Source organism: Xiphophorus couchianus, chromosome 22 (genome assembly GCF_001444195.1).
Source record: "Xiphophorus couchianus chromosome 22, X_couchianus-1.0, whole genome shotgun sequence".
NCBI classification, from domain to species: domain Eukaryota; kingdom Metazoa; phylum Chordata; class Actinopteri; order Cyprinodontiformes; family Poeciliidae; genus Xiphophorus; species Xiphophorus couchianus.
In genome coordinates this window covers 27,006,708-27,033,839 of record NC_040249.1, presented here as the reverse complement: position 1 = coordinate 27,033,839, position 27,132 = coordinate 27,006,708, and the positions used below count along the sequence as shown (strand labels likewise).

Genomic DNA, 27,132 nt, shown 5'->3' with positions numbered 1-27,132 from the left:
GTCTGTATAATGTAATGTTGAATTATTCCCGGGGGTTAGGAAGCAGATACTTTACATTTGCTCTACAAAAAAAATCTGTGGGATTATGTTAGTAACCTCAACAATCTGAGGTTAATAAGAAGTAAATTAGATATCAGCAGTTCTTTGTCAATTACTATAACTCCTTGCTTAGCTGCTGCATTTGACTCTAACAAATCCAATGATTTACTTCTTATTTTATGGGTTATTGCTGGCAATAAATGCATTATAAATCACTTCAGATTTAGATTCATTTATTTGATGGTATGTATGCAGTGAACTAGTTATTGTCCTCAGATGGACAGCTTTGTCTCCCACTATCAAACACAAATTGACATTAAAAGAGAGACAGACAGGAAAACATCATCCTGAATTACTGATAGTGAGCCATTGTTTCCCATTTCCACAGTGGTACAGCCCAGCCTAGTGGCTTCACAGCAGAGTGGACAACTTTATTTAGAACGGAGACAGGGGAGGTTTAAACCACAAGCAGACTGCATGGCTGACTCACTGACTAGAATAGAGGTCTACCTAAAAAAAAAACAAAAAAACTTGCTCTGTTTAAAAAAAGAAAAGTCTGGGGAACACAATGTGGAAAATGAGAGAGTGAGGGATAGGAAACTGAGACATTCCTGCTGACATTAACCCCTCAGTGTGGAGCACTTCTCAGTCTTTCCACCTTAACGTCACTAATCAAGATTGCAAAGCTTGGCCAAGCATGGCATGTACTGAAAGCATGATATCATCAATTGAAGCAAAACATGACAATATTAATTTTAAAAAAATGCATAAAATCATGTAGTTACTTTTACTTATGATGTCCTGCTTTAAAGAGAGAGAAATCTGTCCATAATGGTATTTTTCCTCAAATCTCTTTTGAAGGACTTTAAATTTTAGGGATTTGAAACCATAACCTATTGTATTTATTAATCCAATACTTAGATGAAGAGTTAATAAGATAAAAATTCTAGTCACCATACGTTAAAATCATATAAAAGTAGAATAAACCTAACTTAATGTGAAAATAGAAAAGGTTGATGTAAAACCAGAATCCTGGTATGATTTAATAGTAACAAATAAAACATTAAAATGGATCAATTTTACTAAATTTCTACTGAAGAGTATCAAAATGAGTGTCCAGTGTGGGATGACCCTTGTTGACCTTATTAGAAAACCTGATTTGATTGGGGTTAGTGGAGAAGTTGAACTTAAACTCATTAAGACTGTGCTTTGATCTATAAACTGACTATGTGTTAAAATGTGTACTCTGTTACCTTTTGGTCTAAAAAAATTTAAACTTAAATTGTGATGCTCTGAAAACTGTAAAAAATAAATAAAATAAAAACCTGAATAATTAATGATCAGCTCAATGTCTTGTCTCCTGTTTTCAGTTTAAATGTTGATTATAGCTGAAAGCTGTTAGCCTTCAAAGTCTTCGGATGATTTTAAAGTGTCTCCCGTTCATCAGTATTGGAATGATTTTTAGGAACAGTTCACGGATCCTTTCCTGTCATGCACTGCGAAGCAATTTAAGATTACGGTTTGGTTAATCTGATAAATTTGGGACAGAAAACCCATTTCAGGTCAATTAGCTCCGCCCACTGACAAACCAGTTCTGGCGTCAGCAGAACCAGAGATGCCTTTTATACTGCTGCTTTAGGCAGTACTCATTTTAAACAGTAGATATCACTACTGAGAACATCCATTCAACAATTGGTGGCAGAAGAAGAAATTCGTTTTTTTTGTGTGTGTGTTCTGTTCATGTATTTGTTTTTGTAACCCAGATTGTTGCTTAGAGATTTTTAGTGGGGAGCAACATTTATTTTGATAAATTTTTATTGATTTATTTTTGCAGAGTAGAATTGAATCACTTTCTCCATCTTAAATTGGAAGGAACATTGATTCTGGTCGGTTTTTGCAAAGTCGGACTTAATGAACTGTTTTGTCTGTGTTCTTTGTACAACAAAAATATATAAAGTATGCCTATATGTCCTTAACAGTTATGAAATTAAATATGCAGAAAAAACGAATGCAAAAAAAATATATATATTATTATACAAAAAAAGTGTCTATAGAGACCCATAATCACTTAAAGTCGAAGGAACAGTCAAGGTGATTTTTTTGACTGTGACTTTAAATACAGATTTTCAGTTTAAACTGTAGCGTTGTGTTAAAGGTGTACTGTTGCAGGAAAAAGCAGCACCTGCCAGTTGAACACGCAGGTTAACCAGCAACTCGCCTGCTTGAGCTGGTGCTTCCAGTCACACTTATTAGTTTGCACAATAAAACACACACATATGCACCGGGTCTGAACCCCGGATGTGTGCCAGGATCTCATAAATCCACCTCCCTTCATGAGGTCCGGCTCCGGGCGGAACAGTCGGTGCAGGGGGGTGAGTTAATTCAAACGTAGCAGGAAGACACACAGACAATCAGCTAATTAGACCCACAACTCACCACGTTAGTGAGGAAATCACCGTCGCTGAGTTCCTCCAGGTCCAACAGGTTGGTTCCTCCGGAGGAATAGAGTTTCTCCTCTGTTAAACTGTCTAAGATAGACTCCATAATGACTGTCTGTGTCTGTCTGCTGCTCTTAAAAGACAGATGGACAGGGAAAAGTCTTCAAATCAACTCATTAAAAATAATACAGTTTGTTTTCAGATGGTTCCAGCCTCCTTTATTTACAGCCGGAGAGACGAGATGAGTCCAGCCGAAGCAACTTGTCTCGGTGTCAAACGTGAAAATGGGATGATTTACACATCATTCCGCGTCTCTCCTCCTTGCGCTGCAGCGGAGCGGATCTCGGTCGTCATCTGTCCTCCTCTCCGCTCGCGTGCGCTCCCAGCCACGCGCCGATGAATATTCAATACAGCCCCGCCCCTTGACGTCAAATATTTAACACCCCTACAAATTATTTGCGTGTGCTAATGATTATTCAGTGTAACCCCTCCCCGTGGCGTCAGTTTAGGAAGTTTTAAGAAATTAGGATTACCGAAACTATTTCTATATGCTAAATTCGGGACTAATGACGTATTTTTTTTTGTTTTTCTTTCTTTACATTTTGAATTCTAGATACTCAAATTTTACAATTTTATTCAAATTTTAGAAACGCACAGATAATATAACACTTGAATTAAACATACATAACGGTGGGTGTATTTCAAGGGGCAGTATTATGCATTTTCTAGTGACATTTTATAGCACAATTAAGTAACTATGTTACATCCAGTTATAAAAATGCTATATAGATATAAAATATGACTTAAAAGAAATTTTACTTTGTAATTTGATGCCTTGAAATTGGGCTTCTGTCTCTAAAAACTCCTGCTCTTTCTGAATTTCCACCTTCGGGAAGTGAGCATAACATCACTCCTCTTTAACAACGTTTTTACTGGAGTTGTACTGAGAAATAGGCCATATGACGAGCTATCAACAGTTTTTAATGCAATACTTTGTAATCCACTTAAAAAACATTGATGAAAACTTGGCTAGTGAGTGAGTTCTTTACTGACACAGGCTGAAAGGCCACCCAGAAAGGAAGAAGCCACACAGCTTTTAAGCATTTCAATCATCTTATTGCCATAATGAATGAAAATTGAATGGTAGGCAATGGCTAAAACCAATATGCACTGGAAAATCAAAGTAATGTTTAACTAATGTTCCCTAGATGGTTAGAGAATTGTTAAAATAAAGTTCAGTAGAACATTTAGAGACTTTCATGTGTTCACTATATAGTCAATAATCAATATCTATCAGTCGACAGGCTCTGTTAGCATAGATAATTTTTTAGTTCATTCTTGTGCAATATTTTTTGAATGAACCATCTAATTGAAGGTAAAACATGAAGTTGATAAATGTGTATATTGGATTACCACCATATTGTGCTGCATTTTAAACAATAAGATTAGACAAGATAAAATTAGACAATAAATAACTCAAATGAACACATCTGTCAAAACATGTTTCTTTGATTCATTGTTTTAATATATTCTATGCTGCTTTTTAAGCATATTTCAATCTACAAATGGTAAATTTGTGAATTATCATTTGACATAGTAAACCAGACTTACCTGAATGACTTGATAGAAAGATTTTCTGTATCCCTCATCCTGCTGTTAAAGGCTTAATTCCCTAATTGCTAGATTTTGCTCTTAGGTGCTATTCAACCACCAGACTTTTAGTGCAAAGAGTTGACCTTATGTAACAGAAAGGTTCAACTGCATGACAGGCTAACTCACCCAGAAGAGTTGAAGGTTTAATTCTAGATATTCATGTTTTCCAAAGGTTATGTGTTTTTCAAAACTTGTTTGCTTTGGCTTTGTCTCTGTAATACTGCAAAAACACAAAATCTTACCTTTTTGTCGGGGTTGCATGTCTAAATATCTTAGAAACTTGAAATAAGACAAAACTAACTCAAAAGTAACTTTTTAGCTAGATGTAATAGCTTATTTTTAGTCAGTAATTACTTAATATTGATAACAAAGTGCTTATTCTATAGGCAGATTATTTCACTTTTAACAAAGGAAAAATGTCTTGTTATAAGTGAGATAATCTGCCTATGGAACAAGCACTGTTTCATCAATATTAAGGAATTATTGACTTAAAACAAACTCACATTTCTTGCTGAAAAGTTACTTAGTAAGATATTGTGTTTTTGCAGTGTACACACAATGGGTTATAAAAATCTCCATTATATTTTAAATACTCTATAAATCTTGAAGATTGTCAACATTGTTACCTTTGAGGTCCAAGTTATCACAACGTATTTCTTGTCCTCATCATAGATGGAGCTCCAATACTTTACACCACTTCAGTCCTTTATTAACATTGGAACAGATTTCTCTCCATATTGAATCGGTTCTTAACATAATAAATCCCAGCTGGAAATGAGCAGAGCAACGCCACCTTGGCAACACTCCTGCTTGTGAGTCTTAAAAGGTCAAACAATAATCTGAAACAACATATTCCTGTTCATGCTCTGCTCATTGCAAGAGCTGGCTGTCTCTTACTCTTATCTTACTGTTTCCTGCACATACAGAGCTGCTCACTGGAGGAAAAGGTGCATCTAGGTGCATTCGGGATTACATATGAGATAGAGTTGATTAATAAGATAATCTGCAACCAAACCATGAATGTCATGTTGTCAATGCACCTGGGAAGGGATGAATGAGGTAAAGCTCCAAAATGTTTTCTGTTAGATGCTGAAAAACACTTAACACTGGTGAAGAGTTTTACCTTCCAACAATAATATGGCCCTGAACATCCAGCTAGAAGTTTAAATCTTATCATGGCAAATAGCTAATATGGACCAGTCAAAGTACAGGCCTAAAACCAACTGAGAAGCGGTAGCAAAGCTTCAAAATGTGACATTTGTGAGGCATGAAAGGTAAATTTTTGCCCACTTTTAAGCTGCTAACAAAGCCTGTTAGCGTTTTATTCAGTTTATGAGAATTTACTGAGGACAAAATCCTCAGTAAGGAGGATTTTGGATGATTCTTGACAAGAATCATCCAAGTAGATGATTCTTGTCAAGATTGTTCATAAAAGGGTCAAGAGAAGATTCAAAATTAGCTTTTTCTCTTCAGGCTATTGTCTCCAGTTTCAGTCTTGCATTTTCTCCTTTCTACTCTTATCTTATGAACCATTTCCCCACTTCTTCGCTTCTACCCAGGCTAGTTTCGGCCTCCGCATATCAGCTTTCGAAGGTGTATCTGCCCAAGGGACAAGGCGTCCTTATTTTTTTTCCCACACACACCTCGGTGTTGTATAACCGAAGTGACCTTTAGCAATCCACAGTAGAACCTAATAAATCCTGAGGTTGTTATGATGGAGTAACAACAGGCTGAGATGAGTTTTCTCAGCCACATACTTCTCAGATTATGAACATTTTATCAGGTTGTCTGATCCTTCCTGGAAAAGATGTTCATCGAAGTCGTCTTTTACTGATTGAAAACAGTTTTTCACCATTCCCCGACACATGAAACATGACCTACTTATGCCTGAATCGGTCCCATTTCTGGTTATCCTCTGAATAAAAAAAATGAACCTAAATATCTGAGACTTCAGGATCATCTTCTAGTTCATTCTTGTTCTGAAGTATGTTCAGCTGATAAATGCTGTTGATCACCTATGCAGTAAATTTTCCTTTTTACTCGTTGGAAGTGAGTTTTTACAGCTGTTCTTAGGAAACCAGATGTGTGACAGGAGGCTGATGAAAGGGCTTAAACCTAAACCAGGCACTTAGAGCTTTTCTGTTTGCAGAATTCTTTCAGCAGCATTTTAAATCATCCTTTGAGCAAATTTCTCATGAATCTGTGTCAAGAACTTCAGAACATTATTCGATCTTTAAACAAATTTTAACTTTAAAGGAAGGCAACTTGAGAAAATACACAGAAGCTAAAATTTATACATATATTTTTGAGATATTTAGGTATAAGTTTGTCATTTTAGTGAATAAAAAAAATTTTTCCATGAAGAAATGAAAACAGATTACTGAAATATGTAGGTATTTGTTACCCATGTCAATAAATCAAAGGACTTCTTAATAAAAGAATCCAATTTGTTTACAGATTTAAGCTGATTTTTGGGCTTTCCAGGCAATTTTGAAGCATCTTATCTTTATGTCAACTTTATTTGTATAGCTCATTTCCAACAACTCATGCTGCACAACATTCAACTAAAAAAACTAAAATAAAATAACTTAAAACAGATGTTAAAATGAAAATGTTCAGGTCAACATGTGAAGCTTTCTGCTCAATACTTGAATTCAATCTGAATTTCTGCTTTAGAAATATATTTGCTAAAATAAATGTTAAATTCTTATTTGACCTACTTTATTCAGTTTCCAGACTTTTATTTGAATCTAAGTCAATTAATGATTGGATGTCCATTTTCTGACGCTTACTCTGATCCTCCGCTCCTGATTGGTTGTCTGTGTGATGATGCGGGCATGACTCATCTTCTATTCTGAGCCAAAAAAATAGCTGACTTGGGGGTCCTGACCTTTTGTCTCCCTGGCGACTGCCCTGATGTCATCACCTCTTGTTGATCAACATCCTTCTCTTCCCTCTCGCTTGTTTTACTGCTCCTCTAATCCGTTCAGGTTTGTTGCACCGCAACTGAAAACTACTCCGAGGTGGAGGATGTGCGGATTGTGAGACGCTCTCTCAATTACCATTAATGCAACTAACTTTGTTAACTGGCTTTAGTAGATTCCCTGTCACTCCCTTTCATGGCACTGAATGTAAATTGGTGCTTTGCCATTTGCTGTTATCATAAAAGAACTGATTAGAATGAGAACAATCAGCCCCCTGTCTCTGCTCGTCATGTAGCTTTAAAGAAGCCACATGACGAGCAAAACCAGATGCTTTCCTTAATTTTCTATTAAAATAGAAAGACTGTATCCCAGCTTACTTATTAGAAAATTTAGCGTAAGAAAAAAATGTGACTGGATTAAAGTTATTGACTGCCTAAATGCCACATCAACGCAGTAGTTCACTCAAAAAGAGCCCTGACCAAGTATAGACTTCATATGCTTCAGTGTATGGATATATCAATCAAGCTGAAAGTTTAAATCTGCAACTTTCTGCATAGTTTAAACATGTGTGTTTATATATACAACCAAAGGGCCTTGTGGTTTGTTGGCTTGGTGGCAACAGGGTGGAGTGACTGACGTATAATAAATGGCCATGGGGGTGGACAAATTTGTAGAGCCATGGGTGAGCACACCTCCAATTTTCTATAACAAATAGTTAGAGACTGCTCACTCATTGTGGTTCCAATAAAAAAAGACCAAACTTCGACAAAGAAACCCCGATTTTTTTTCTCCTTTTTTTGTTTTCTCGTCAGGATTTGCCTCATATTCTGCCGTTCACCGTCTTCCCCTTTCTTGTCTCGCCCTTCAGATGCCTCGCTGTGATTGTGAAGTTCAGAAGTTCAAAGAAGGGCGAGAAGCTTGCGGGGGAAATGCAGGGACGCTGTCGAGCAGTGCCAGGTCGGTAATGAAAGCCAGCTTCATTCTTTACATGCTCTTACATCATCATCTGCACTGTTCAAGCAGCTGTTTTCCTCAGACCCACTGCTGAACTCTAACAACAGGTTCACTGCATGCGTTTTGAGTTTCTTGTGCTACTTTATAAATGAGTGGCATTGAGATGATGAAATTTGCATCATAGAGCAAGATCATCATCATTTATTTCCAAGAATTAGCCATCTGATTTTGAAGTTTTCTTTTATTCTGGCGTTATTTCTATAAAATCTCACATTTTGATAAGCAAAAGTATTTGGAGGGTTAGAGTCGGGTCAGACAAGTCCCTCCACACCAAAGGAGTTCATGGGTCTGGCCAAAATCTGCAAGGTAAGATGGGGAGAAAAGTTGACTTTGCTTCCCTCTATTGGTGGAACAATCACATAACAATACAACAAGTAAATCTATGCAAGCAAATACTTCAGTTTTATTAAAAGAAAAGACACCAACAGAAGAAACGTAGTTAATTTCGCTTTTATCCTTACACAAATACAAATTTGATAATTTTGTTTTTATTTATAAAATGTCTCCAGATAAAATCACTTAAAAGTTAGATCCCGGCTGAATAGCTTGCTGCTGTCACCACTGCATTGTCTTTGAGCGCGTCAGCTTCCTGGTCAAAGCATGGCGGACTGTCAGCATGTAGGAGCGCCTGTCAGGCAGGGGGCGCTGCTGATCCAACGTCAGCCTGTCGCACATGAAACAACATAGGAGCAACGCCAGGGGAGGCTAGAGACATAAGAAAATTGAACTGTTTCTTAGCTCCCCCAAACCAGCAAAAGTCTGAGACAGAATAAAGAACTAAATAATCTCGATTATAAATATATGTTTATTTATTAAGGAAAAACCTTCCAAACCTAACACTGTCTGGCAATAAGATTTTTGCATTTGACAGCATAAGTGTCTGGTTTAAGGTCAAGCCTCATCAATTTATTTTGATATTTTTTTATTTTATTTTAATTATTTATTTTGGCCATTTATATCTTTTCCATACACAAGTAAAACAAAAACATACCATGCTAAAAAAAAACTAAGCTAAAGAAAATAAAACAAGACAAAACTAATACATAAATAGACCAACAATATTTAAATTCCTGTCAATGACAAGTACATAAAATGTAGACCAAAAATGTCTACAGTTTTATGCAGACCAAGCATTTAAGTGACATTCAAAATATATTTTACATTGTTTAAACACAAAATAACATTTTAAAAAAAGCTAAAAACCACAAGGGCTGCATAAAATTTCAACATCAGTGATGTAGTTTGATCTAACCATATAATGTGCATGACTGGTAAAGTGTCAAATTGAAATGTTTTAGCAGTTTGTGTTAAAAAATAAATAAAAAATGCAAAAACAGACCTGATGAGTTGGAAAATTACTGCTTCCACTGATAAAACTGCCTCAGCTACTGACAGCTCTCTGAAGCCACATCTGCACATGAGACACAGAAAGAAAATCAGCAGGGAAACAAATTGAAATGTTACATTTCTAAAGAGCAGTTGTACAAACATAAGTATACAAAACCCTAAATCTTTGGCGAGTCTCTGTCCCTCCTCTGTTGTCACCTTCCTGCCGACTTCCAGATCTGCCTTATTGGCTACCAGCACTGTCGGAAAAACTGACACACAATAAAATGGCAGTAAAACAGCAGTGAGCAGGATGATGCCTTGGCATGCAGTCTGCCTACAGAGCACAGGATGGACTACCAAACAAGGAATGTGAGTTAGCTCCAGCTGCTCATGTGTGTAGGTGACAAAAGACAGATGTCAACCAGAGAACAAACTGTCTCTGGAGGGCAACATAATGAACACAGAAAGGTCAAAGGTTCAGCTGCATGTGTTCAAGGATCCTTAAAGAGACTTTATCTAAAATTAAGGCAAGTACAGTAACTTGAACGACTCCATGTAGTGAAGACGGTGATCGTTACCGAGACTTTGCTTGGTTTTGTCGATGAGCGTTTTAAGTCGAGGGATTTCCAGGAAGCTGGAGCGCTGAGTGATAGAGTAGAGCAGTAGGAAACCATCAGCCCAGCGAATGGAGGACTCAATAGAAGCCACAGAGTTCTAGAGCAGAATGTGTCATAAAATACTTCAATTAAGCCATTGTTAGCATTATATGTACCGTAAGCCTTAGGTCAGAGACACATAGTCAAAAAAGCTCTCTGGGCTGTATAAAAGTTTGAAGCTAAGTGCTTAGCTTAGTTTTGCACAAATGCTAAGAGGAAGTAAGAAGCTAGATTTATAAATACAATTCACACACTCATTTCTGTAGTTTTTTTTTTTTTTTACCATTATTCCGTGAGATTTAGAGGCTGGTGAAAGTAGGTTTGCATTTTTTGTAATTTGGAGACTTGCGAAGTACTAAACTAGCCTCCAAACTGACTTGGAAATAGCATCTTTTGCTTAAATGTTAATATGCAGCTTTTGTATTGAAGGTAGGAATAGTTGTAGAAATAATTTGCTTCGTTTCTCATTAAATCAGTACCACTTTCCAATAGATGCATTGTTACTTTTGACAAATAAAATTTAAAACCTACCTTACAAGGTAAATCCAAGATCTCCAGATCAACAGTTTCCTGGTCCACTGTCCGACTACATCTGTATGTCACCTCTGCAGAAATACCTTAGTCATTACTGTATGCTCCATGTCAGAAATAGAATAATATTTACTGGAATCTCACCCGTCTTATGGTCATATTCGCCAATAAAACGCTTCGTTATAAACCGAACACACAGTGCTGGAGATACAAAACAGACATGATCATTGCACAGTGCCTAACCCGCAACACAACACATGCTGACTTACAAAGGAAATTTCACACATAAGGCAGTGCTTCTGAGAGATAATCCCATTAAATCAGGCTTACGAACACAGAAAGCATTAAATTGATGCAAATTCCTGCAAATTCTAAAGAAAACGCTTGCAAACAACAAATCAACAAATTGAGAGGAGTAAGAAATTGTAAAGCAGTGCAAAGCAGAGCAAGATAGCATAAAAAACTAACTTAAGTTCTCATAAAGAAAGGCAGTTAGCGATTACCAATTTGTCTATTGGTATTTTACTTTGTGTATCAACACAAAGTAGTGCATTATTGTGCAGTGGAAGGGAAATAATAATAGATTTGCAAGAAACATTTAGGTGAAAAGAAATGTAAATTTTTCAAGCTGAAATAAACACTTCATTTTATCCTGAACCCATAAGACCCACAGTCAAACATGGTGGAGGAAGCAACATTGTGTGGGGTGGGGGATACTTTTTATCTGAATGGATAGGTAAGCTCATCAGAGTTGATGCACTAGCACGTCCAGCTTTTCAGATTTTAAATGTGTGAAAATGTTAAAATTGGTTTAGATTTTCTTTCCACATTAAAATCAGACGTTACGCTCATAAAACACATTGAAGTTTGTGGTTCCAAAGGGGAAGAAATGTTTGATTTCAAAGACACTATAGAAAACAACAACAGTGACACAAAAGACAATATAAGACAAGAGATCCAGAAATGCAAACATCATATTTTATGCCAGATTTTTACCACTGAAGCAAAAATCAGAAACACATCCTTCATCTAACATATATAACCTGTCCATGCTCACACTAATCTGACAGCAAAACATTTGTGGGTCAACTTCAAATCCATGCCAAGTTTCCATTTTTCTCTGTCTTTTGAACCAGCACTTATCCTAAAACCTCTCTTGTTTAGCACTTATCCTAAAACATTCATACAATCAATCTGCTTTCCGTTTCCCCTTGAAGTTTTAAGTTGTCCACTTTACCTGTTTTTCCAGTGTTCTGAGCTCCCAGAATGAGGAGTTTAACAGGAACCATTCTTTCCAATTTGCAGACTAATGTTATGTTATCAACTTACAAGAGATCAAAGCAAAAAATAACAAAAAAAACAACCAAACTATCTAGGGGATTAAAAGGAAAACAGAAATCAGCTTGCCTCCCAGTCAGACACTACACAGATGCGACTGTCTTCTCTCCTGCAGGGTGCCTGTGTGACTCTGCACTTGTGTTTGGTTATAACAGGTCTTTCTCTGTGGATAGGACATGACAGGAGCAATTTATCCAAAGAAACAGGGTCCAAATCCAAACACAAATCTTATTTTGGCTCCATTAAAGAAATATGTACACCTTTGCAGTGAATTAGAACCATGCAGAAACATTGTCTCATATAATATTGAGCTTCTGTAGTTTTGAATGTGCAAGCAACAGGAAAATGCTTATCTCATTATTATTATTACTTAAATATCTGTGGGCGTCTGATCAATGCCGTGCTTCAGTTATTGATCATCATGTTTCAGCCGACATTTTGGCGCCTGCTGTAGCCCAGCATCCCAATCCATTGCATGTGATGCGTATACGTTTGGCTCCACTGTGTAGATAAATATCAATATCTATCAACAGATACCTTTAATTTCTACACCATCGCAGTCAGTCGACAGGTTTTAATCCCATCGCACGCAAAAACGCACATGTTCCTACACAGATACGTTTAAAGGTTTGAGTGACTGCCCAGGGGCAAATTGTCCGGTAGCAGAACCGCAACCGACAATTCTACTTGCTAAGCCAGTGGTTGGATTGTAACTAGTTACAATATTTGTTTCTAGACAATTAAATGCCTGGAAGACAGGTTCTTGCAGGTCACATATTGCTGTTAAAGGTCAGTGACCAGTCTGCATTCTGTAATGAAGAGACAAATCATCTTTAGTTCTGCGCAGATATTTTTTTTTGTATTTATCTGTTGTTTTGTTATTTTTGGCTCTGTAAAGCAATTTGGTCTTCTTCATTGCAGTTGTGTAGAGTGCTATATAAACAATTGATTGGTTATGAAGATGCATTATAATAAATGAACAACACTGCAGACTGAATAAAGGCATCCTTAAGATTTTATTTATATTTCTCAGCATTATTGAATAAAGCTGCTTCACAGAGTGAAAACAATGTAATGTATACAACAAGGAAAAGTTTAAATTATAGAACAACAGAGACTTGTGTTTCAGGGCAGATGGAGGTGTTCAGCAGACAGATGGCTCGTCAACCGCAGCGGCTCCCTCTGTGAGAGCTTTGACACACTTGGCCATAGTTTGGGAAGCTCTGCTGATGGAGTCTGAACGAGGAAGAAGCATGTTTGGTTTGGCACATCTTTTCATTTTGTGGTGTTTTACCAATTCATTGAAATTACCGGTCATGTAGAAGTCCTTAGCAGAGATCTGAGGTGGCACCAGAGGAGCTGCAATGAGGTCCTGATTTACAGTCTGGGAATAAAGAGAAAAATTAGAAAAACGTTTATGTCTGAGAGCAAGAATGGCAGGAAGAAGAGGAAGAATCATTTCCAACCTTTGAGAGTTCATTGGCCTGTTTGAAGTAGTTCGCCTCCTCTACATCATCATAACGGACCAGGTTGGGAGAGACCTCTGCCAGCCTGGATCGGACCTCTTCCAGTGAGTCATAGGGCAGCGTCACACCTGCTAACTGCAATCAAAACAATCGCTCATAAAAATGTCACTAAATAACTTCTGAGCAATGATAGTGGACTGACTGACCTCAGATACAGCTCTGATAATTTTCCAGTCGTCTCTGGCCATGCCAGGGGGAGTGACAGCCAGCTTGGTGTGCTGGCTGCGGCCCTCAGTGTTGACATAGGTACCGTTTTTCTCCGTGTATGCAGCACCAGGTAAGATGATGTCTGCCATAGGAGCTCCCACATCCCCATGATGGCCTGGAGGAGTGAAAATTCATCTTAAATATCCAGGAATGGCTGAAATATTTGCGGTGTGATTTTTCTGTGTGCATACCCTGGTAGATGATGAGGCAGTCCTTCGGCAGGTCGGCTCTGGTGATGCAGCCGGCATCAGCTCCGAGCAGGAACAGGACTTTAGGTGGATTTTTCCTGATTGTGTCAACACCGGCCTTGTAGCCTAGATCTAAGGCAGCCACCTGACTGGCCACTCTGCACAAAAAACACCACTTACAACCTCATGTTCTTCATTCCACATTGATATAGAGCTTTGGAAAGCCGTACCTGTGCAGGACGTTGAGGACCTTCCAGCCGTCCTCCACCCCGCTGCTGGCCCTGGCGGTCTGAGCGATGGTGGAGACGGCGCTCAGTATCGCAGCACCGTCTTCTCTCTGCAGTGCACTGCTTCCCACAACCACAGCCGGATGTGTTGCAGCTGCGAGGACCTGCAGACGATGAGGAAAGGAGAACCTGTATAGACCACGGTTTTAAGATGTCCACAATGATCCGAGCGAGTTTGTGTGTCAGTCACCTGACTGAACGGATGAGTGCCATTTGCCAGCTCCTTCAGGACTGAACTCTCCTCTCCCAGGTGCTCATATGTATAAGTCAGATCAACCTGGTGGCCCACCAAGGCAACGCGCAGCTCATTGTGAAGCCAGCTGCATACAAGAAAGAAGAAAGTCATGCAAGGCCTTGAAAAAGTATTATGTCAAGCACTTTCAAGGACTTTAGACAGAAATTAATCACTTTTCAAACCTTGAAAAACATTTTAAAATGATTTCAAGCACCTAAACAAACATGTGTAAATTTTTCCACACGTTTCTCCCTGGTCTGTTTTACCTCTTGCGGATTCTGGCGTTGAACAGCGGGGCCTCATAGCGAGGGTTTGTTCCCACAAGCAGCAGGAGATCACACTCTTCGATGCCGGCGATGCGGGAGTTCAACAGGTAATTGGAGCGCAAGTCGGTGCTGAAGAGAGAGCAACGATTCAGCGCCGTTCGATATTAGGAATAATGTGAAGTGAAAGGGAAGCAGAGCCTTCCTCACCCTGCTCCTGCCATGGGGAAGACCTCCTCGGTGCAGAGGCTCTCAGAGTCGAGTCTGTTGAGGAGATCTTTGAGGGAAACCAGAGCTTCGGCATCTGCCATCCCTCCTACAATGGCCGCGACCTCGCTGCCCTGAACGCTCTGGAGCTGCACAGATAATCACATCAAATTAGAACATGTAGCTAAACAGAAACCAGTAAAGCAGCTGTAATAAACTTACAGCTCCTGCAACACGAGTGAGAGCATCCTCCCAGGTGGTTGGTGTCAGCTGACCTGAATTGTCCTTCACCATTGGTTGGGTCAGCCTCTGCCTCTTCAGCCCATCGTAAGCAAACCTGTGAACACATTTAATTAATTGATTAAACATCTGAGGGAGGGGGACAAGTTCCTGTTTTGGGGCATTGGTGCGTCACCTGGTTTTATCAGAGATCCATTCTTCATTAATGTCTTCATGCAGCCTGGGCATCACCCTCATCACCTCACCTCCTCTTGTGCTCACCACGATGTTGCAGCCCACAGAGTCCAACACGTCAATCGACTCAGTTTTCCTGCAAGAACGATGGAAATGAACAGAAATGTTCTGTTTTGCATGGTCATAGAGGAGCATTAAACCCTGCTCTACCTCGTCTCCCAGGGTCTGGCGGTGAAAGCGTAGGGTTTGGAGGTCAGCGCCCCGACAGGACAGACGTCTATGATGTTCCCAGACAGTTCTGACATGAACATCTTCTCCACATATGTCCCGATCTGCAGCTCGTTTCCTCTTCCTGTCGTTCCTAGGTCTTCCACTCCGGCGATCTCGCTGGCAAAACTGGAAAACAATTCAGAAAACCAATGATTGAATCCTTGCCATTCAGCTGACCTGGCCAGACGTATGTATGGTTCACTCACCGGACGCAGCGTGTGCACTGGATGCAGCGGGTCATGATGGTCTTGATGAGCGGTCCGATGTTTTTGTCCTCCACTGCTCTCTTTCCTTCTGTGAAACGGCTGCGGTCTGAGCCGAACTGCATGGACTGGTCCTGAAAACAGATTTCACTTTCCCACCATCTACAGCTTAAGATCCTAATAAAGTCTTTCTTGTGGACAGAGTCAAACTTACCTGCAGGTCACACTCTCCACCCTGATCACAAATGGGGCAGTCCAGTGGGTGGTTTGCCAGCAGGAACTCCATCACACCCTCTCTAATGGCACACGTTCACAAAGTTTATTTGCCATCTTCTAAATCCTAAAAGCATCGTACTGTGAAAATCACACCGTGGTCACTAAATCCTGTACCTGGCTTTGTGTGTCTTTTCCGAGTTTGTGAGGATATTCCAACCTTTCATGACGGGCATGGCACAGGCTGCCACTGGCTGGAGACCACAAGCATAAACACATCTGTTATAAACTTTGTCATAAATCATTTTAGGGCGGTGCCAAATAAGTTTAATACTCCTTCAGCCCAATGTAAAAACACCTTTGGGGCTTTCTCAATCTCCACAAGACACATCCGGCAGTTTCCTGCAACCGAGAGACGCTCATGGTAGCAGAACCTCGGGATCTGAATTCCTGCTTTCTCACAAGCCTGAAAAGAAAACCAATCAGCCATTCAGACCTCAAGAAAGAGCTGATATCTGTATCGGCCTGATCGGAATATCTCTTTCAGTTGTTCAAAATAATCATCAGTTATAACATTTAGTAAATACTTAAATGCATCGCGACACACAACTCTTTTAGTTTGCATCAAAACCGTCTGAGGATTCTTACTTGCAGGACTGTAGTCCCAGGCTCCACCTCTACTGGTTTCCCATCCACAAACACTTCCACCATGTTGCTGGCAGCGCGCACAGCACAGCGCACTGAAGATGCACAAAGAAAATGAACGATTAGCTAAAACTGCTTCACTTGATCAGCAATTACAGAAACAAAATATTTGACACTTACTGCTATGCTGCAAAAAAGTGCTCAATTTATAATTAATTATGATTTTTTTTTTTTTTTTTAATGTGATGTTCGGCAATGAAACTGAAACAGTAAGTGTTGTTGGATCTTACCGGGATTGGAAGGAGCCAGGCTGCCCTTTGCAGCCCCGGCTAGAGCTCGACCAACTGCTGGCAGTCGCAACATGACGCTGCAAGGCGAAATACTGAGGTTTATTGTGACATGCAACAGAATACACTGCATTAAAAAGTGAAAAAAGGAGAGAGAAGATTTGTTTCATAAAGTTCTAGAGATTCAGATCATTTTCCTAGGTTTCAGACTTTTCCTGACTCAAATTCAAGTCATTTTCTGAAGTTGCTAAAATATTATTAAATTATTATTATTATTAAGTATTAAATTTAAGTAAAATTTTAAGAGACCAAGTTTTGTGTGTGGAAAAAGACACTGATACATTAAATTTATACTTGTTTGAATGAAAGGACAGTTTATTCTTAACAAAATATTATCGTAAACGTATTAAGACTTGAAATTGTATTCATTAATAATCAATGACAAGAAGCTCTTGTATAATGATAATAGCAGAACAGAGCAGAAAAAGGCAAAAGGTGCTTAAAAATGTCTCTGACAACCGCAGACTGTGCTGTAAGAATAAGTAATAGAATAAGTAATATTGACTAATGAAGCTGGTAACAGAGAAATATTATTAGTCTGGATCAATAGTTAGCTCCTGTCAACAATAACAAGTGTCTTTGCTCCCAAAGTGAATTACCTGACGTTTCTCTGACATTTGCAGGAGTAAGGACGGACATAATGTTCGTCTAAGTTTTAAAAATGCTACTTAATGAATAACAGGTTTTTTGTAATATGAAATGAGGCGGTTGCATGAATCTCCCAGGGAGCTAATAACGTTAGCTAACAGTACTCAAGGACACGGTCAGTGAGGGTTGTTAGACGGAATCAAAATAAACGCGCTCCAAAATATATATATTTTTATCCGTCTTCTGCTTGCTTAACATGTTTGTCTGCACCTGCATCCATGTAAAATGTGTTGTTGATTCTCACCTTTTGCTATTTGGCCTTCTCGACCAGAACAGCTGTGATGTTAGTTATCTCACCGGAGAAGTGACTATGGCGTGAACGGAAACGCTACGGTTCACTTCCGTTGTACAGCCTGGATTTTCACAATAAAAGCCTCTTTACCTTTCAAAATCTTTATGCAAGACTGACACAATCTGAATTATGTTAAATAAGTTTTATGCTTATTAGAGCATTATTATTATTATTATTATTATTAATAATAATAATAATTTAAAAATATTTTTTCCTCTATGTGTTTAACGAAAGAGGATTTTAAACAACTATTCTAACTTTATTCTCAATGTTCTGGTTTAGTCTGTGAGTAATGTAAGTAGTGAGTTTAATGAATGGTTTTACTATTATAGTTAAGCTTTAAATAAAGCGTAAGCCGTCTGCTACAGGTTTGGATGGTAAAATCGAGAAGCGACGTGTACTTGGTAAAAATCTGCCACCCACTGGCCAAAAGGTAAAGGTGCATCACAGTTTTTTAATTAAGGCACTCAAGCCAGCTGTCCGCAGAGATTTTTTAAAATTAATTTTATTTGCTTATTTATTTTTTGCAGACTTCTGACTTTAATCTCATAATTTTGACTTAATTTGGCCACTTAGCAGAATCACCTTAAACTGACATGTTGCTCCAGAAAGTTAGTTCTCATCCTGCGCAACTCTTATGATCTGCAATACCTTTTTTGGAAAAATTATGGAAAAGTTCTTAAATTATTTCTCATCGTACTTTTTTAAATAACAAAATATGTTTAGATGTGTAGGCTTTTGAGATCTACTGTACTGAAATCTCCTAAATTGTGTCCGAAACTCTTTGTTTTTCCTAGATTTCCAGCTTGACGCAACAGTTCCTCTGTAATGAAGCCTTGAAAGATTTTAACACACGTTTTTTATTAGTACGCGTCAGGTTTCACCAATAACTCTTTGGAAAAGGGGTTGTAGAACGGCTGGACCTCATACACTACATTTCCCATGATGAAGTGGGAAATTTACCGGACGTAACTACGTGTGCACTTTCGCAACTGTCCAGGAAGCGTTTTCCAAGCAGCTACAGAGACGAGAAGGATAATTGTTTGTTTTTTTTTCCCGAGGAGAATTAAACCAAAAGTAGGTAATTATTTAAATTATTCATTTGCGAAACGATTTTTTGTTAATTAAAATATCAACCAGGTGCCAGTTTTAGATAGAACTTAGACAGGCCCTCTCTAATTCTCAGACTTGTTAGCAACAAGCTAGGTAGCTGGTGTTTGTTAACAAACAACGTGAAATAAAAACGATGTATAATATTTTAGGGCTTGTAAATGACTATATTTTGATCCAGTACAGTCAATAAAAGATTTTAGTGGTATGTATATTATAAGAGATGCATAATTCTGAGGTTTTGATTAAGCATTGTATATGTAGCAGTTGTAGCTCGTGCTACCTCTTTGATTTAGTTTTTTAGATCCTTATTAATGGTTTTTATTTGATAGAATTATCAATATTTGAGTTGTGTCTGAGTCACAATGCGAGTTACATGCATAATGCATGTGGCTGGTTATGTATTATGAAATTGTACTGTTGGAGGAGGTTTGTAAAACATGATACAGCAATACTGCAGATTAAATGTTCTACAAGATTTATGTAAGTTGCTTTAAAACTCAATTTATATGATAAAAATACATGTTCTTTAGATTTTCAATTACGAATATCCACAGTGCAACTGGTATGCGAGTAGTATGGCAAGACAAAAGTGACCTGAAAATGGAACCTTGAGGAATCCCGCATGAGATAGTTGTTCACTCAGATTTTTGATTGCTGTCTTTCTAAACTTGCATTTTCTGTTTTGTGGTCAGGCACTATGCTGCCGACTACCTCGCCACAAAGTAACGGCAACCCCAGCTCCAGGGATGCTGCCCGTCACACAGCAGGTGCCAAGCGCTACAAATACCTACGGCGACTGCTCTATTTCAGACAGATGGACTTTGAGTTCGCCATGTGGCAGATGCTTTACCTGTTCACATCGCCACAGAGGGTCTACCGCAACTTCCACTACAGGAAACAGACAAAGGACCAGTGGGCAAGGGATGATCCTGCATTTCTGGTCCTTCTCAGCATCTGGCTGTGTGGTAAACTTGAACTTGTTGTATTTGATACAAAAATTAAACATTTAAATTAGTGCAGTTACTTCACATTTCTTTGTTTTTGCAGTATCAACGATCGGTTTTGGTCTTGTTCTGGACATGGGAGTCGTGGAGACTTTGAAGCTGCTACTGTGGGTGGTCTTTGTCGACTGCATAGGTGTTGGTCTGCTCATATCAACCCTTATGTGGTGAGTTACTGTGCTTATTAAAAATACCAAAGCGATCTCTGACAGACACGCTAAAATAAAATTTTCTTTTCCAGGTTTATCAGCAACAAATATCTGCTGAAACAACCCAGAAGAAACTTTGACGTCGAGTGGGGTTACGCATTTGATGTTCATCTGAATGCTTTCTACCCACTTCTAGTCATTCTGCATTTTTTGCAGCTTTTCTTTATCAACCGTGAGTATGTTATCTTCTTCTTGCTGTGTTGCACTCTGTGGATCTGCAGACAAACTGTTTATGTGGATCTGTTGTTTTTTTTTTTTCACAGATCTTGTGGTAATAAACTCAGACTGGTTCCTGGGTTACTTTGTTGGGAACACTCTGTGGCTCATCGCCATCGGTTACTATCTCTACATCACCTTCTTGGGCTACAACGGTGAGACTTATGCGTATCAAATTGATTCTGCCTGGCAGGAAACAAACATTTCTTTTTCTGCCACAAAGTAGAATTTAGGTGAAATTGTGTTTTTAACCATTGTTTCTTTCTTACAGCTCTACCTTTCCTGTCGAACACTGTGGTGCTCCTCTACCCCTTCGCTCTGCTCGGCCTCCTGTACTTCCTCTCTATATTTCTGGGCTGGAACTTCACCTGGGGTCTCTGCTGGTTTTATAAGTACCGAGTCCAGTAGGAACCTTTTCAATTTCTAATCGGATGCAAGCTGGTTCCAGATGAACTCAAAACAAACAAAAAGACAAAGAGAAAAAGTCTCAAACTTTCTGTTTCTAGCTGAATGTGGCTGAGAGAGACTTCTGGCTGACTCTTGGAGAACTGAGACTCTGACTTGATTGAGGCTGAGCTGGCTCCTTTTGGTTCTGTCAGCTCTTCTGTTGAACTCCAGTAAATGGCGACGTGTTTGTAATAGCTCCAGACAAAAAACGGGACAAACCAGACTTTTATCAATGTCCTCCTTGTGTGACTGCTAAATACACAATACACATATATAGTTGTAATATAAGCCGAAAGGTGTCATTTTGAAGAAAAAAAAATGTTTATTTTTAGTTGTGTTTGGAAAAAAAAAAACATTGATAATCCTGCTTGATGAAGTGGAGAAACTTGGGATGCAGACGTTTTTTCTTTTTTCCTTAAAGTGTACATTCCAAAGCACTTTCAATAAAGGGTTTTATTAACTTAAACTACCTCAGTTTGGGTGCTTGGAGGAGAAACCCACATTTCCCTGTAGTTCTTCAACATGTGTTAGCCTTCTACTGGGAATTTAAAAAAATGTTTTCTTGTGATATTCATTGCATTGGAGTTCCATTAAATCTCTGGAATGTCAATGTATAAGCACACTAATTTAGACCTTTAAGAGTCGATTGAGGTTTAAGTCTCTGTTCTGACTTCCTTAGTTATCATTGAGTCTTCGCCTGAAGGGTTCTCGAAGGATTTTACTTAAATTGTTTGTAATAAATTATCTCACTTTTGCATTATGGAGGATCCTGTGCAGGATTTTAATGCAAAAATAAAAGAAATTTGATGCACTTTGGAACTAGTCTCTAACATAAAATGTCCACAAAGTGAGATCCTGAGAATACTTTGCAAATGCACTGTAATTTGACAAGTTCATGCAAGGAAAAAAAAGAGGCTCACCTGCTATGAACTAATTTGTACTTATAATGGCAGATCCATTAGCACAGATGAAGCAAATCTTAATTTTGATAATAACGAAAAGTCTTGGCCAAAAGTTTGGACCCGACAGAAAACCTGTTTTAACAGGCTGCTTCAGTTTCAGTGGCTGCAGCTTGAAACAATATTAGGTTGCTATGAAGCGCGAGTACAATTTATTTCAAAGTTTATCTCATTAATAGAAGCTCATCTGCACAGAGATTAAAAGCTCTGATTAGATTCTTTTAGATCTTACAATCACAGAAAAGGTGATGGTCAAGGGAGTGGGTGTATTCATAAAAACAAAAAACATCTGTCTATGAAAGCAAAGGTTTATTATGCAACTATAGTTCTGCATCCTCCAAAACATTTTCTGTTCATTAAAACTCATAAAAATTTGTCAGTAGAGGATACAAAAATAAACTTTCACCTGGTTGTAATTTCTTAATGCTAAAATATAATCCAGAGCAACAAATTGCCTGGTTTTCAAAAACAGGGTTACATTTTAAAGTTTAACTTAAAAAGAAAACATAAAAATAAAATGAAAGACCCAATCAGTTGTTGGTGTAACCAAGTTTTTCCTCTTTATGCAGATTAATGTTGGCGGAAGGATTGGGAAAAATGTTTGCTCTAAACAGTGTATATTGAAACCCAAAAGCTCATTTCAGGTTCTCCTCATGTTACATGGTGATGTTTCTACTTTACGGCGTTGTACAGCATTTTCTTCAGCTTCTCCAGGTCAGCTGTTTTCATGATGACGGCCTTGTGCTCCTTCTTCAGGCACTCTATGTAGTCCAGCACCATCATACCCCGGGTGTGTTTCCCATCCAGCTCCACTGTCACTGCCACCTGCCGGAGGAATCACTTTAACCAAGCTGGGATTTTTAAAAAAAAGTAGCACTAACGACAGCGATGGAGGCTCACCTTTTCACTCTCCGTTATGAATCCGTCGTCTACCGCAGCGGCAAGCGCGAACACGTCGCAGGGATTGAAGCCTTGCCCAGCTATTACTTCTTTTTGATACTCATCTGAACAAGCTTTCTGCGCACACATTAAACACGACAATGCAGCTGCTGCAAACAGTCGTAAAGACATTGAATAATACTGAACTTACTTTCATTGAAAGATCTGATATCTTCCTGATGAAGGCAGCCTTCTCTGTCTTTACGGACAGCCACTCTTTCCAGAAAGACTGAAAAATTATTTAAATAAATATGTAATTGCATTCAGTTGTTTCCATCTTTTTATTAAAATCCACCAGGTATGACATTTGTCACACTTTTAACTATCCTGTATTCTTATTTGAATTGTATTCTTGCCTAACTTTGGTTGTGGTGATGCAAATGGCATTTTTACAGATTATGTATCTGTTTTTATTCTTCCAGTTTTCCAAATGCCTTCTAGACTAAATAGAATAATTTCTGTCCTTTGTCCTAATTTTTGAGAGAACGTGATGCGTTAAGGTGGTTAGAATTGTTTTTTCCTTCTCTCAAACCTTCTTGGTTAAATAAAACATCAGTTGTCCAAACTCTGAATTTTCATATGAAACACGTTCCTTAAACTGCAGAGAGAGTGGTAAATTTTGTATTTATTGTAACAATTATAACTATAAATGTTTGTGAATGAATTTTGAAAACCCTAAAAACTGGCTGTACTGTCAGCTATTTTTTTCCCTGTTGGTTCCATTATAGCATCAACAAAATACAAAAATATTTTATGTTTGTGGAGCTTTGACTGCAGTGGCATGCAGTTGCCAAAAAAAAAAGACAGAAAAGAAGTTGTAAATATTTTTTTATTGTCTCTTTTACCAGTATTACAGTAAATAAGATCACCTAACCCTAATATCGGTATTTTAGTGTGTTAGTGGGTTCTTTATCATTTCAGCCAAAGTTATTAAGAGCCATTGTAGAAGAGTGTAAGGGCCTAAGAGCTGTTTGCGGTAATTAAAACAGTAAATCTTATTTATGTGTAATTGCGTTTGTGTTTTAGGTCTCACCCAGGAGAGGCTGCTCCTGCAGCTGAACTCCCACGCAGCGATGTAGGTGGGACAGGTGTAGCGGTCCAAAACGATGAAAGCCGCTTCAGGATCGGCCACAAAGTTGAACTCTCCACACGAAGTGGTGTTACCCCGAGCTGTAAGCGTGGATAAAGCAGGTGGGTAAATAAAAGACACTCAATGGGTTGAATTTCTAAAAAAAAAAAAAAGCGCCCACATTCAGTGTTTCCTCCCATGATGTAGAGCGCTTTCAGTTTTTTGGGGAAGGAAGGGTCCAGCTGCACAGCGACTGCAAGGTTAGTCAGGGGTCCAGTAGCCACAAGGATCACCTGCAAGCCACGATACATATAAATTTGGAGCTTGAGGCGGACTGTACTGAAGGCGATTTTGCGTCTGTGGTGACAAAAAAGCGTGACTGTGTTAAAACTTATTTTCCCACCTCTCCTGGATTTTCCCTTGCAATTTTAAGCATCGCCTCTGCAGCTTTCTCCTTCTGCAGCAGCTCCACACTTGGAGCATCTGGGTCTGGGACGTCCCCGAGTCCGTCTTTCCCATGATAATCCGATGCGTGCTGTTTTCTGGCCAGCAGAGGCTTCGAGAAACCCTTATAAACTGGAATCTGTTGGACAGAGCGTGTAATTGGAAAACATCCAGCAAAGTCTATAAACCAGACTAAGAAAACCTGTTTGTCGACGTACATCCAGCCTGTTGCAGACTTTCAGGACACGCAGGGTGTTTGTGAGGACGTTCTCCAGAGGAGTGTTGCCGTGGCAGCAGGTGATCCCCAAAACCTTCACATCTTTAGCAGTGAGGGCAATCATGATGGCTTGAGCATCATCGACTCCAGTGTCAACGTCGAGGATCAGCTTCTTCATTCTACAGTAAACGTGTATGTATGTCTATTATAGTCCTTTTTGAAAAGTGCTTATAGGACTTTACAATTTTTACAGAAAATCTGAATTGGCATATTTAAATACAAAGTTTGCATAAGTATTTTGACTAGAGATTTGAAAATGGCCATATTTAATGCATTTTAACATAAGGAGTGCATAATACTAATGAGATTTGAAGCATTTAGATGCACAATGGATCTGTTGATACATATTTTGTAAGGTCATTTTAAATGTAAATCAGGTTCCATATGTAATTAAAATTTGAGACTTAAATCAAGTGTTGAGTTAAAATTAAATTTTGCATTTCAATTTACATCTGATAATTAATTGGAACTGTAGTTAGATTGAAATTTAAGTCAAATTATTGCAACTCTGTCATTAAACCTGCTTTATATCTTATACCTGGGCGAAGATGGGTTTAAACATAAATATGTATTAGAAATAAATATCAATTTTGCTGCATATAACTTTGTCTGCAGTGACGTCTGATTCACAGGTGTAAACAATCAGGTCGCCATGTTTACTCAGGTTGTGGAAAACTCACTAAGTAAGGCAGACTTGCATCATAAATAGCAACTTGGACTGCTGTGGTAGAGTGTAAAGCAGTGGAAGAAGAAGAAAGGTCAAGTGGATAAAATTGAGATAAAGATTCCTCTTGTTTTAGTTCAGAGTACGTTCTTTATTGCTTTAAATCACTTAGTTTTGTTTTGGGGTTTCAGTAAAAGAACAAACATTGATTTTACATTTTAAGTGTAAGAAAGTGATGTGATTTCTGGCAGTATGCATTTATTTACATTTGAAATTGTGAGGAAAATGTCACATATTTTTAGTGGGATAGAGTCCAATAAGAAAGTTACAAATTATCCTGTATAGTACGTCTATACAGTAAGTGAAGTAAAGGCAGGATGCAATATGCCAATCTAGTCTCGATCTTGTCAGCTAAAATGACTCAAACTGTTTCTTTCGCTCAGAACAGAAGCAGAAGCAGTCGGCACTAAACTGGATGACCTGGAAGACGATCCCCTCCCTCCCACTGAAATATAAGGTGAGAGAATTTTTTTTCTTTTCCACCCAACGTTTAGGTTGGAATGTATTACCTTACACGATTCCCTCTGGCTGCAGAGCAGCACAGGTAAAATGTCACTCCTCTAAAATGAAGCCCCCAAATTACGCACTAGGGTGAATATTCCCGCATTGTTCCTGAGCCTTAAAAGGTGAGACATTGCATCGGTTTTGCACTATTAGAACAAATTCTATTATTCATAACTTTTTTTAGATTTTAGTTGCTGCTATCATCCTATACATGTAGAAAAAAGAAAGAAAACAATTTAAATACCACAATTGTATGCACTGGTGTGGATACAGAAACATTTTACTGTCATAAATAAATTCTGGTACCAGATCACACCAAGCTGAGTTGTTTTAAGATGCCCTGAAATGAACAAAATAAAAGACTCACCTGCTGAGTGAGCGGACCAAAAAGACGAAGAATGAGGAAAAAAGAATGAGGCTTGGAAAGCGACTGAGCATTGCTTTTATAAAGAACCGCCCAACCCTGAGGACATGTGAGAAGGAGCCAAACTCCACCCTTATTTAGTCTTTGTACGTTAGGAAACATTGGCTGACTTTTAGTTGCTTTCAGCATGTTGAATAATGTGAAAAAAGTATTTGCCCCTTTACAGATTTCCTGTTTTTAATTGTAGTCACACTTAAATTGAACCAGCTTTAATGTCATAGGTAACCTGAGGAAATACAAAATATAATTAACAAGTTGCTTGTTAATGAGGAAAGGCTGTTTGGCAGAAGTGATTAATTCAATCAAGTCATCCAATTCCTGAAGCAGTAAAGCAGCCCCACATAATCACACTAACAACATGTGTGGCTGTTTTTTTTATGTAAAATTACTATTTGAAAGACTTTCTTTTTATCTCTCCAGACTATTTTTCCTGATATTACAATGCATTTGATCTGAAAGAAAAGAAAAAATCATATGGTCTTTCCCACAGTGGAGAGGTTGCAGTCCTGTTTTATTTTCTAAGTTAAAATGCTTTACTGCTAACCGTGGTTTGCAAATGTGAGCCTGTTTGGTGGCTTTACAAAGCCTGTTGGGGCCTGTACCAGAAAGGTGCAACTTAGAATTATAGACAAACATATTCTCACACAAAGTATGTGATAACTATGTGATATGGATAAAGGTTTTGCACTACCCTCTCCAAACAATGTTTATGTACTGTCACCTTTTTATATGCCCATACCTCAAATCACATGACATTTTCACGTAAACATGCAAAATCTCTAAAGGTGCAGGAGGACCAGATGGAACTTCTCAAACAAAGATGAAGCCTCAAGGCCTGAAAATTGGCATTTAGAGACATGCATAACATGGGAGGAATGTCTCCTATGCACACTATAGTTGGGTGGGGTTCCTTCTGCATGAATTACTGCCTCAATGTGG

The 27,132-nt window shown here is 38.5% G+C and overlaps 6 protein-coding genes and 1 long non-coding RNA gene across 17 annotated transcripts in view; 3 read left to right on the top strand and 4 right to left on the bottom strand.

The window, feature by feature from the left end:
• Nucleotides 1-2,858, bottom strand: part of creb3l1 (cAMP responsive element binding protein 3-like 1) — a 32,180-nt gene extending 29,322 nt beyond the window's left edge. For both annotated transcript variants that reach the window (XM_028007879.1, XM_028007880.1), the window contains exon 1: nucleotides 2,476-2,858. In XM_028007879.1, coding sequence (XP_027863680.1) covers nucleotides 2,476-2,583 — 108 coding nt within the window. In that variant the 5' untranslated portion in view covers nucleotides 2,584-2,858. The remainder of the gene's footprint in view (nucleotides 1-2,475) is intronic.
• Nucleotides 1-8,088, top strand: part of LOC114138542 (uncharacterized) — a 34,542-nt gene extending 26,454 nt beyond the window's left edge. Inside the window, exon 3 of the long non-coding RNA XR_003594230.1 lies at nucleotides 7,923-8,088. This is a non-coding gene — a long non-coding RNA (uncharacterized LOC114138542). The remainder of the gene's footprint in view (nucleotides 1-7,922) is intronic.
• A 361-nt stretch (nucleotides 8,089-8,449) lies between these two features.
• Nucleotides 8,450-12,562, bottom strand: LOC114138419 (ras-related and estrogen-regulated growth inhibitor). Of its 9 annotated transcripts, none has more exons than XM_028007659.1 (7): nucleotides 11,822-12,556; nucleotides 10,729-10,785; nucleotides 10,585-10,658; nucleotides 9,976-10,039; nucleotides 9,573-9,666; nucleotides 9,408-9,479; nucleotides 8,450-8,732 (listed from the first exon to the last, which is right to left on the bottom strand). In XM_028007659.1, exons 1-7 carry the CDS (start codon nucleotides 11,871-11,873, stop codon nucleotides 8,624-8,626), a joined length of 522 nt encoding a protein of 173 aa, XP_027863460.1. In that variant the 5' UTR covers nucleotides 11,874-12,556; the 3' UTR covers nucleotides 8,450-8,623. The 9 variants fall into 9 exon arrangements, with proteins under 9 accessions (XP_027863460.1, XP_027863461.1, XP_027863459.1 ...); XM_028007660.1 differs by having other exon boundaries at nucleotides 8,450-8,773; nucleotides 9,573-9,654; nucleotides 9,976-10,111; nucleotides 11,822-12,383; XM_028007658.1 differs by having other exon boundaries at nucleotides 8,450-8,773; nucleotides 9,976-10,111; nucleotides 11,822-12,378.
• A 357-nt stretch (nucleotides 12,563-12,919) lies between these two features.
• Nucleotides 12,920-17,914, bottom strand: ndufs1 (NADH:ubiquinone oxidoreductase core subunit S1). The gene is made up of 19 exons (XM_028007651.1): nucleotides 17,820-17,914; nucleotides 16,871-16,947; nucleotides 16,584-16,675; nucleotides 16,294-16,401; nucleotides 16,113-16,189; nucleotides 15,937-16,018; nucleotides 15,726-15,856; nucleotides 15,460-15,645; nucleotides 15,251-15,385; nucleotides 15,058-15,172; nucleotides 14,839-14,984; nucleotides 14,632-14,760; nucleotides 14,321-14,450; nucleotides 14,074-14,234; nucleotides 13,847-14,001; nucleotides 13,595-13,770; nucleotides 13,389-13,523; nucleotides 13,234-13,306; nucleotides 12,920-13,158 (listed from the first exon to the last, which is right to left on the bottom strand). The coding sequence occupies exons 2-19, from the start codon at nucleotides 16,941-16,943 to the stop codon at nucleotides 13,067-13,069; spliced, it is 2,196 nt and encodes a 731-aa protein (XP_027863452.1). The 5' UTR covers nucleotides 16,944-16,947; nucleotides 17,820-17,914; the 3' UTR covers nucleotides 12,920-13,066.
• Nucleotides 17,915-18,800: 886 nt separating this feature from the next.
• Nucleotides 18,801-21,664, top strand: unc50 (unc-50 homolog (C. elegans)). Of its 2 annotated transcripts, none has more exons than XM_028006456.1 (6): nucleotides 18,801-18,944; nucleotides 19,673-19,945; nucleotides 20,028-20,148; nucleotides 20,223-20,362; nucleotides 20,454-20,561; nucleotides 20,678-21,664. In XM_028006456.1, exons 2-6 carry the CDS (start codon nucleotides 19,678-19,680, stop codon nucleotides 20,812-20,814), a joined length of 774 nt encoding a protein of 257 aa, XP_027862257.1. In that variant the 5' UTR covers nucleotides 18,801-18,944; nucleotides 19,673-19,677; the 3' UTR covers nucleotides 20,815-21,664. The 2 variants fall into 2 exon arrangements, with proteins under 2 accessions (XP_027862257.1, XP_027862258.1); XM_028006457.1 differs by having other exon boundaries at nucleotides 18,802-18,948.
• Nucleotides 21,665-22,106: 442 nt separating this feature from the next.
• LOC114137680 (inosine-uridine preferring nucleoside hydrolase-like) lies at nucleotides 22,107-26,229 on the bottom strand. The gene is made up of 8 exons (XM_028006455.1): nucleotides 26,137-26,229; nucleotides 24,483-24,660; nucleotides 24,224-24,403; nucleotides 24,002-24,113; nucleotides 23,785-23,921; nucleotides 22,903-22,980; nucleotides 22,713-22,829; nucleotides 22,107-22,637 (listed from the first exon to the last, which is right to left on the bottom strand). Exons 1-8 carry the CDS (start codon nucleotides 26,205-26,207, stop codon nucleotides 22,485-22,487), a joined length of 1,026 nt encoding a protein of 341 aa, XP_027862256.1. The 5' UTR covers nucleotides 26,208-26,229; the 3' UTR covers nucleotides 22,107-22,484.
• The window catches only part of LOC114137678 (rho guanine nucleotide exchange factor 7-like), a 40,302-nt gene continuing 37,836 nt past the window's right edge, over nucleotides 24,667-27,132 (top strand). Inside the window, exon 1 of the mRNA XM_028006453.1 lies at nucleotides 24,667-25,722. The gene's annotated coding sequence lies outside the window, so the exon portion shown is untranslated. The remainder of the gene's footprint in view (nucleotides 25,723-27,132) is intronic.

What these genes read in the sequence shown, in the direction of transcription:
- LOC114137680 (XM_028006455.1), bottom strand. Translation starts at nt 26,207, where the DNA reads ATGCTCAGTCGCTTTCCAAGCCTCATTCTTTTTTCCTCATTCTTCGTC. An exon ending in AAGTCTGCAACAGGCTGGAT is followed by an intron (nt 24,404 to 24,482) that starts GTACGTCGACAA and finishes TCTGTCCAACAG; the next exon opens with ATTCCAGTTTATAAGGGTTT. An exon ending in TATCAGATCTTTCAATGAAA is followed by an intron (nt 22,830 to 22,902) that starts GTAAGTTCAGTA and finishes ATGTGTGCGCAG; the next exon opens with AAAGCTTGTTCAGATGAGTA.
- ndufs1 (XM_028007651.1), bottom strand. Translation starts at nt 16,943, where the DNA reads ATGTTGCGACTGCCAGCAGTTGGTCGAGCTCTAGCCGGGGCTGCAAAG. An exon ending in GCCAGACCCTGGGAGACGAG is followed by an intron (nt 15,386 to 15,459) that starts GTAGAGCAGGGT and finishes TCGTTCTTGCAG; the next exon opens with GAAAACTGAGTCGATTGACG. An exon ending in AACGCCAGAATCCGCAAGAG is followed by an intron (nt 14,451 to 14,631) that starts GTAAAACAGACC and finishes TCTTGTATGCAG; the next exon opens with CTGGCTTCACAATGAGCTGC.
- LOC114138419 (XM_028007652.1), bottom strand. Translation starts at nt 11,873, where the DNA reads ATGGTTCCTGTTAAACTCCTCATTCTGGGAGCTCAGAACACTGGAAAA. An exon ending in TCTTGGATTTACCTTGTAAG is followed by an intron (nt 10,112 to 10,584) that starts GTAGGTTTTAAA and finishes ATTCTGCTCTAG; the next exon opens with AACTCTGTGGCTTCTATTGA. An exon ending in GTAATTTTCCAACTCATCAG is followed by an intron (nt 8,733 to 9,407) that starts GTCTGTTTTTGC and finishes CATGTGCGACAG; the next exon opens with GCTGACGTTGGATCAGCAGC.
- unc50 (XM_028006456.1), top strand. Translation starts at nt 19,678, where the DNA reads ATGCTGCCGACTACCTCGCCACAAAGTAACGGCAACCCCAGCTCCAGG. An exon ending in TCTCAGCATCTGGCTGTGTG is followed by an intron (nt 19,946 to 20,027) that starts GTAAACTTGAAC and finishes TTGTTTTTGCAG; the next exon opens with TATCAACGATCGGTTTTGGT. An exon ending in CACCTTCTTGGGCTACAACG is followed by an intron (nt 20,562 to 20,677) that starts GTGAGACTTATG and finishes TCTTTCTTACAG; the next exon opens with CTCTACCTTTCCTGTCGAAC.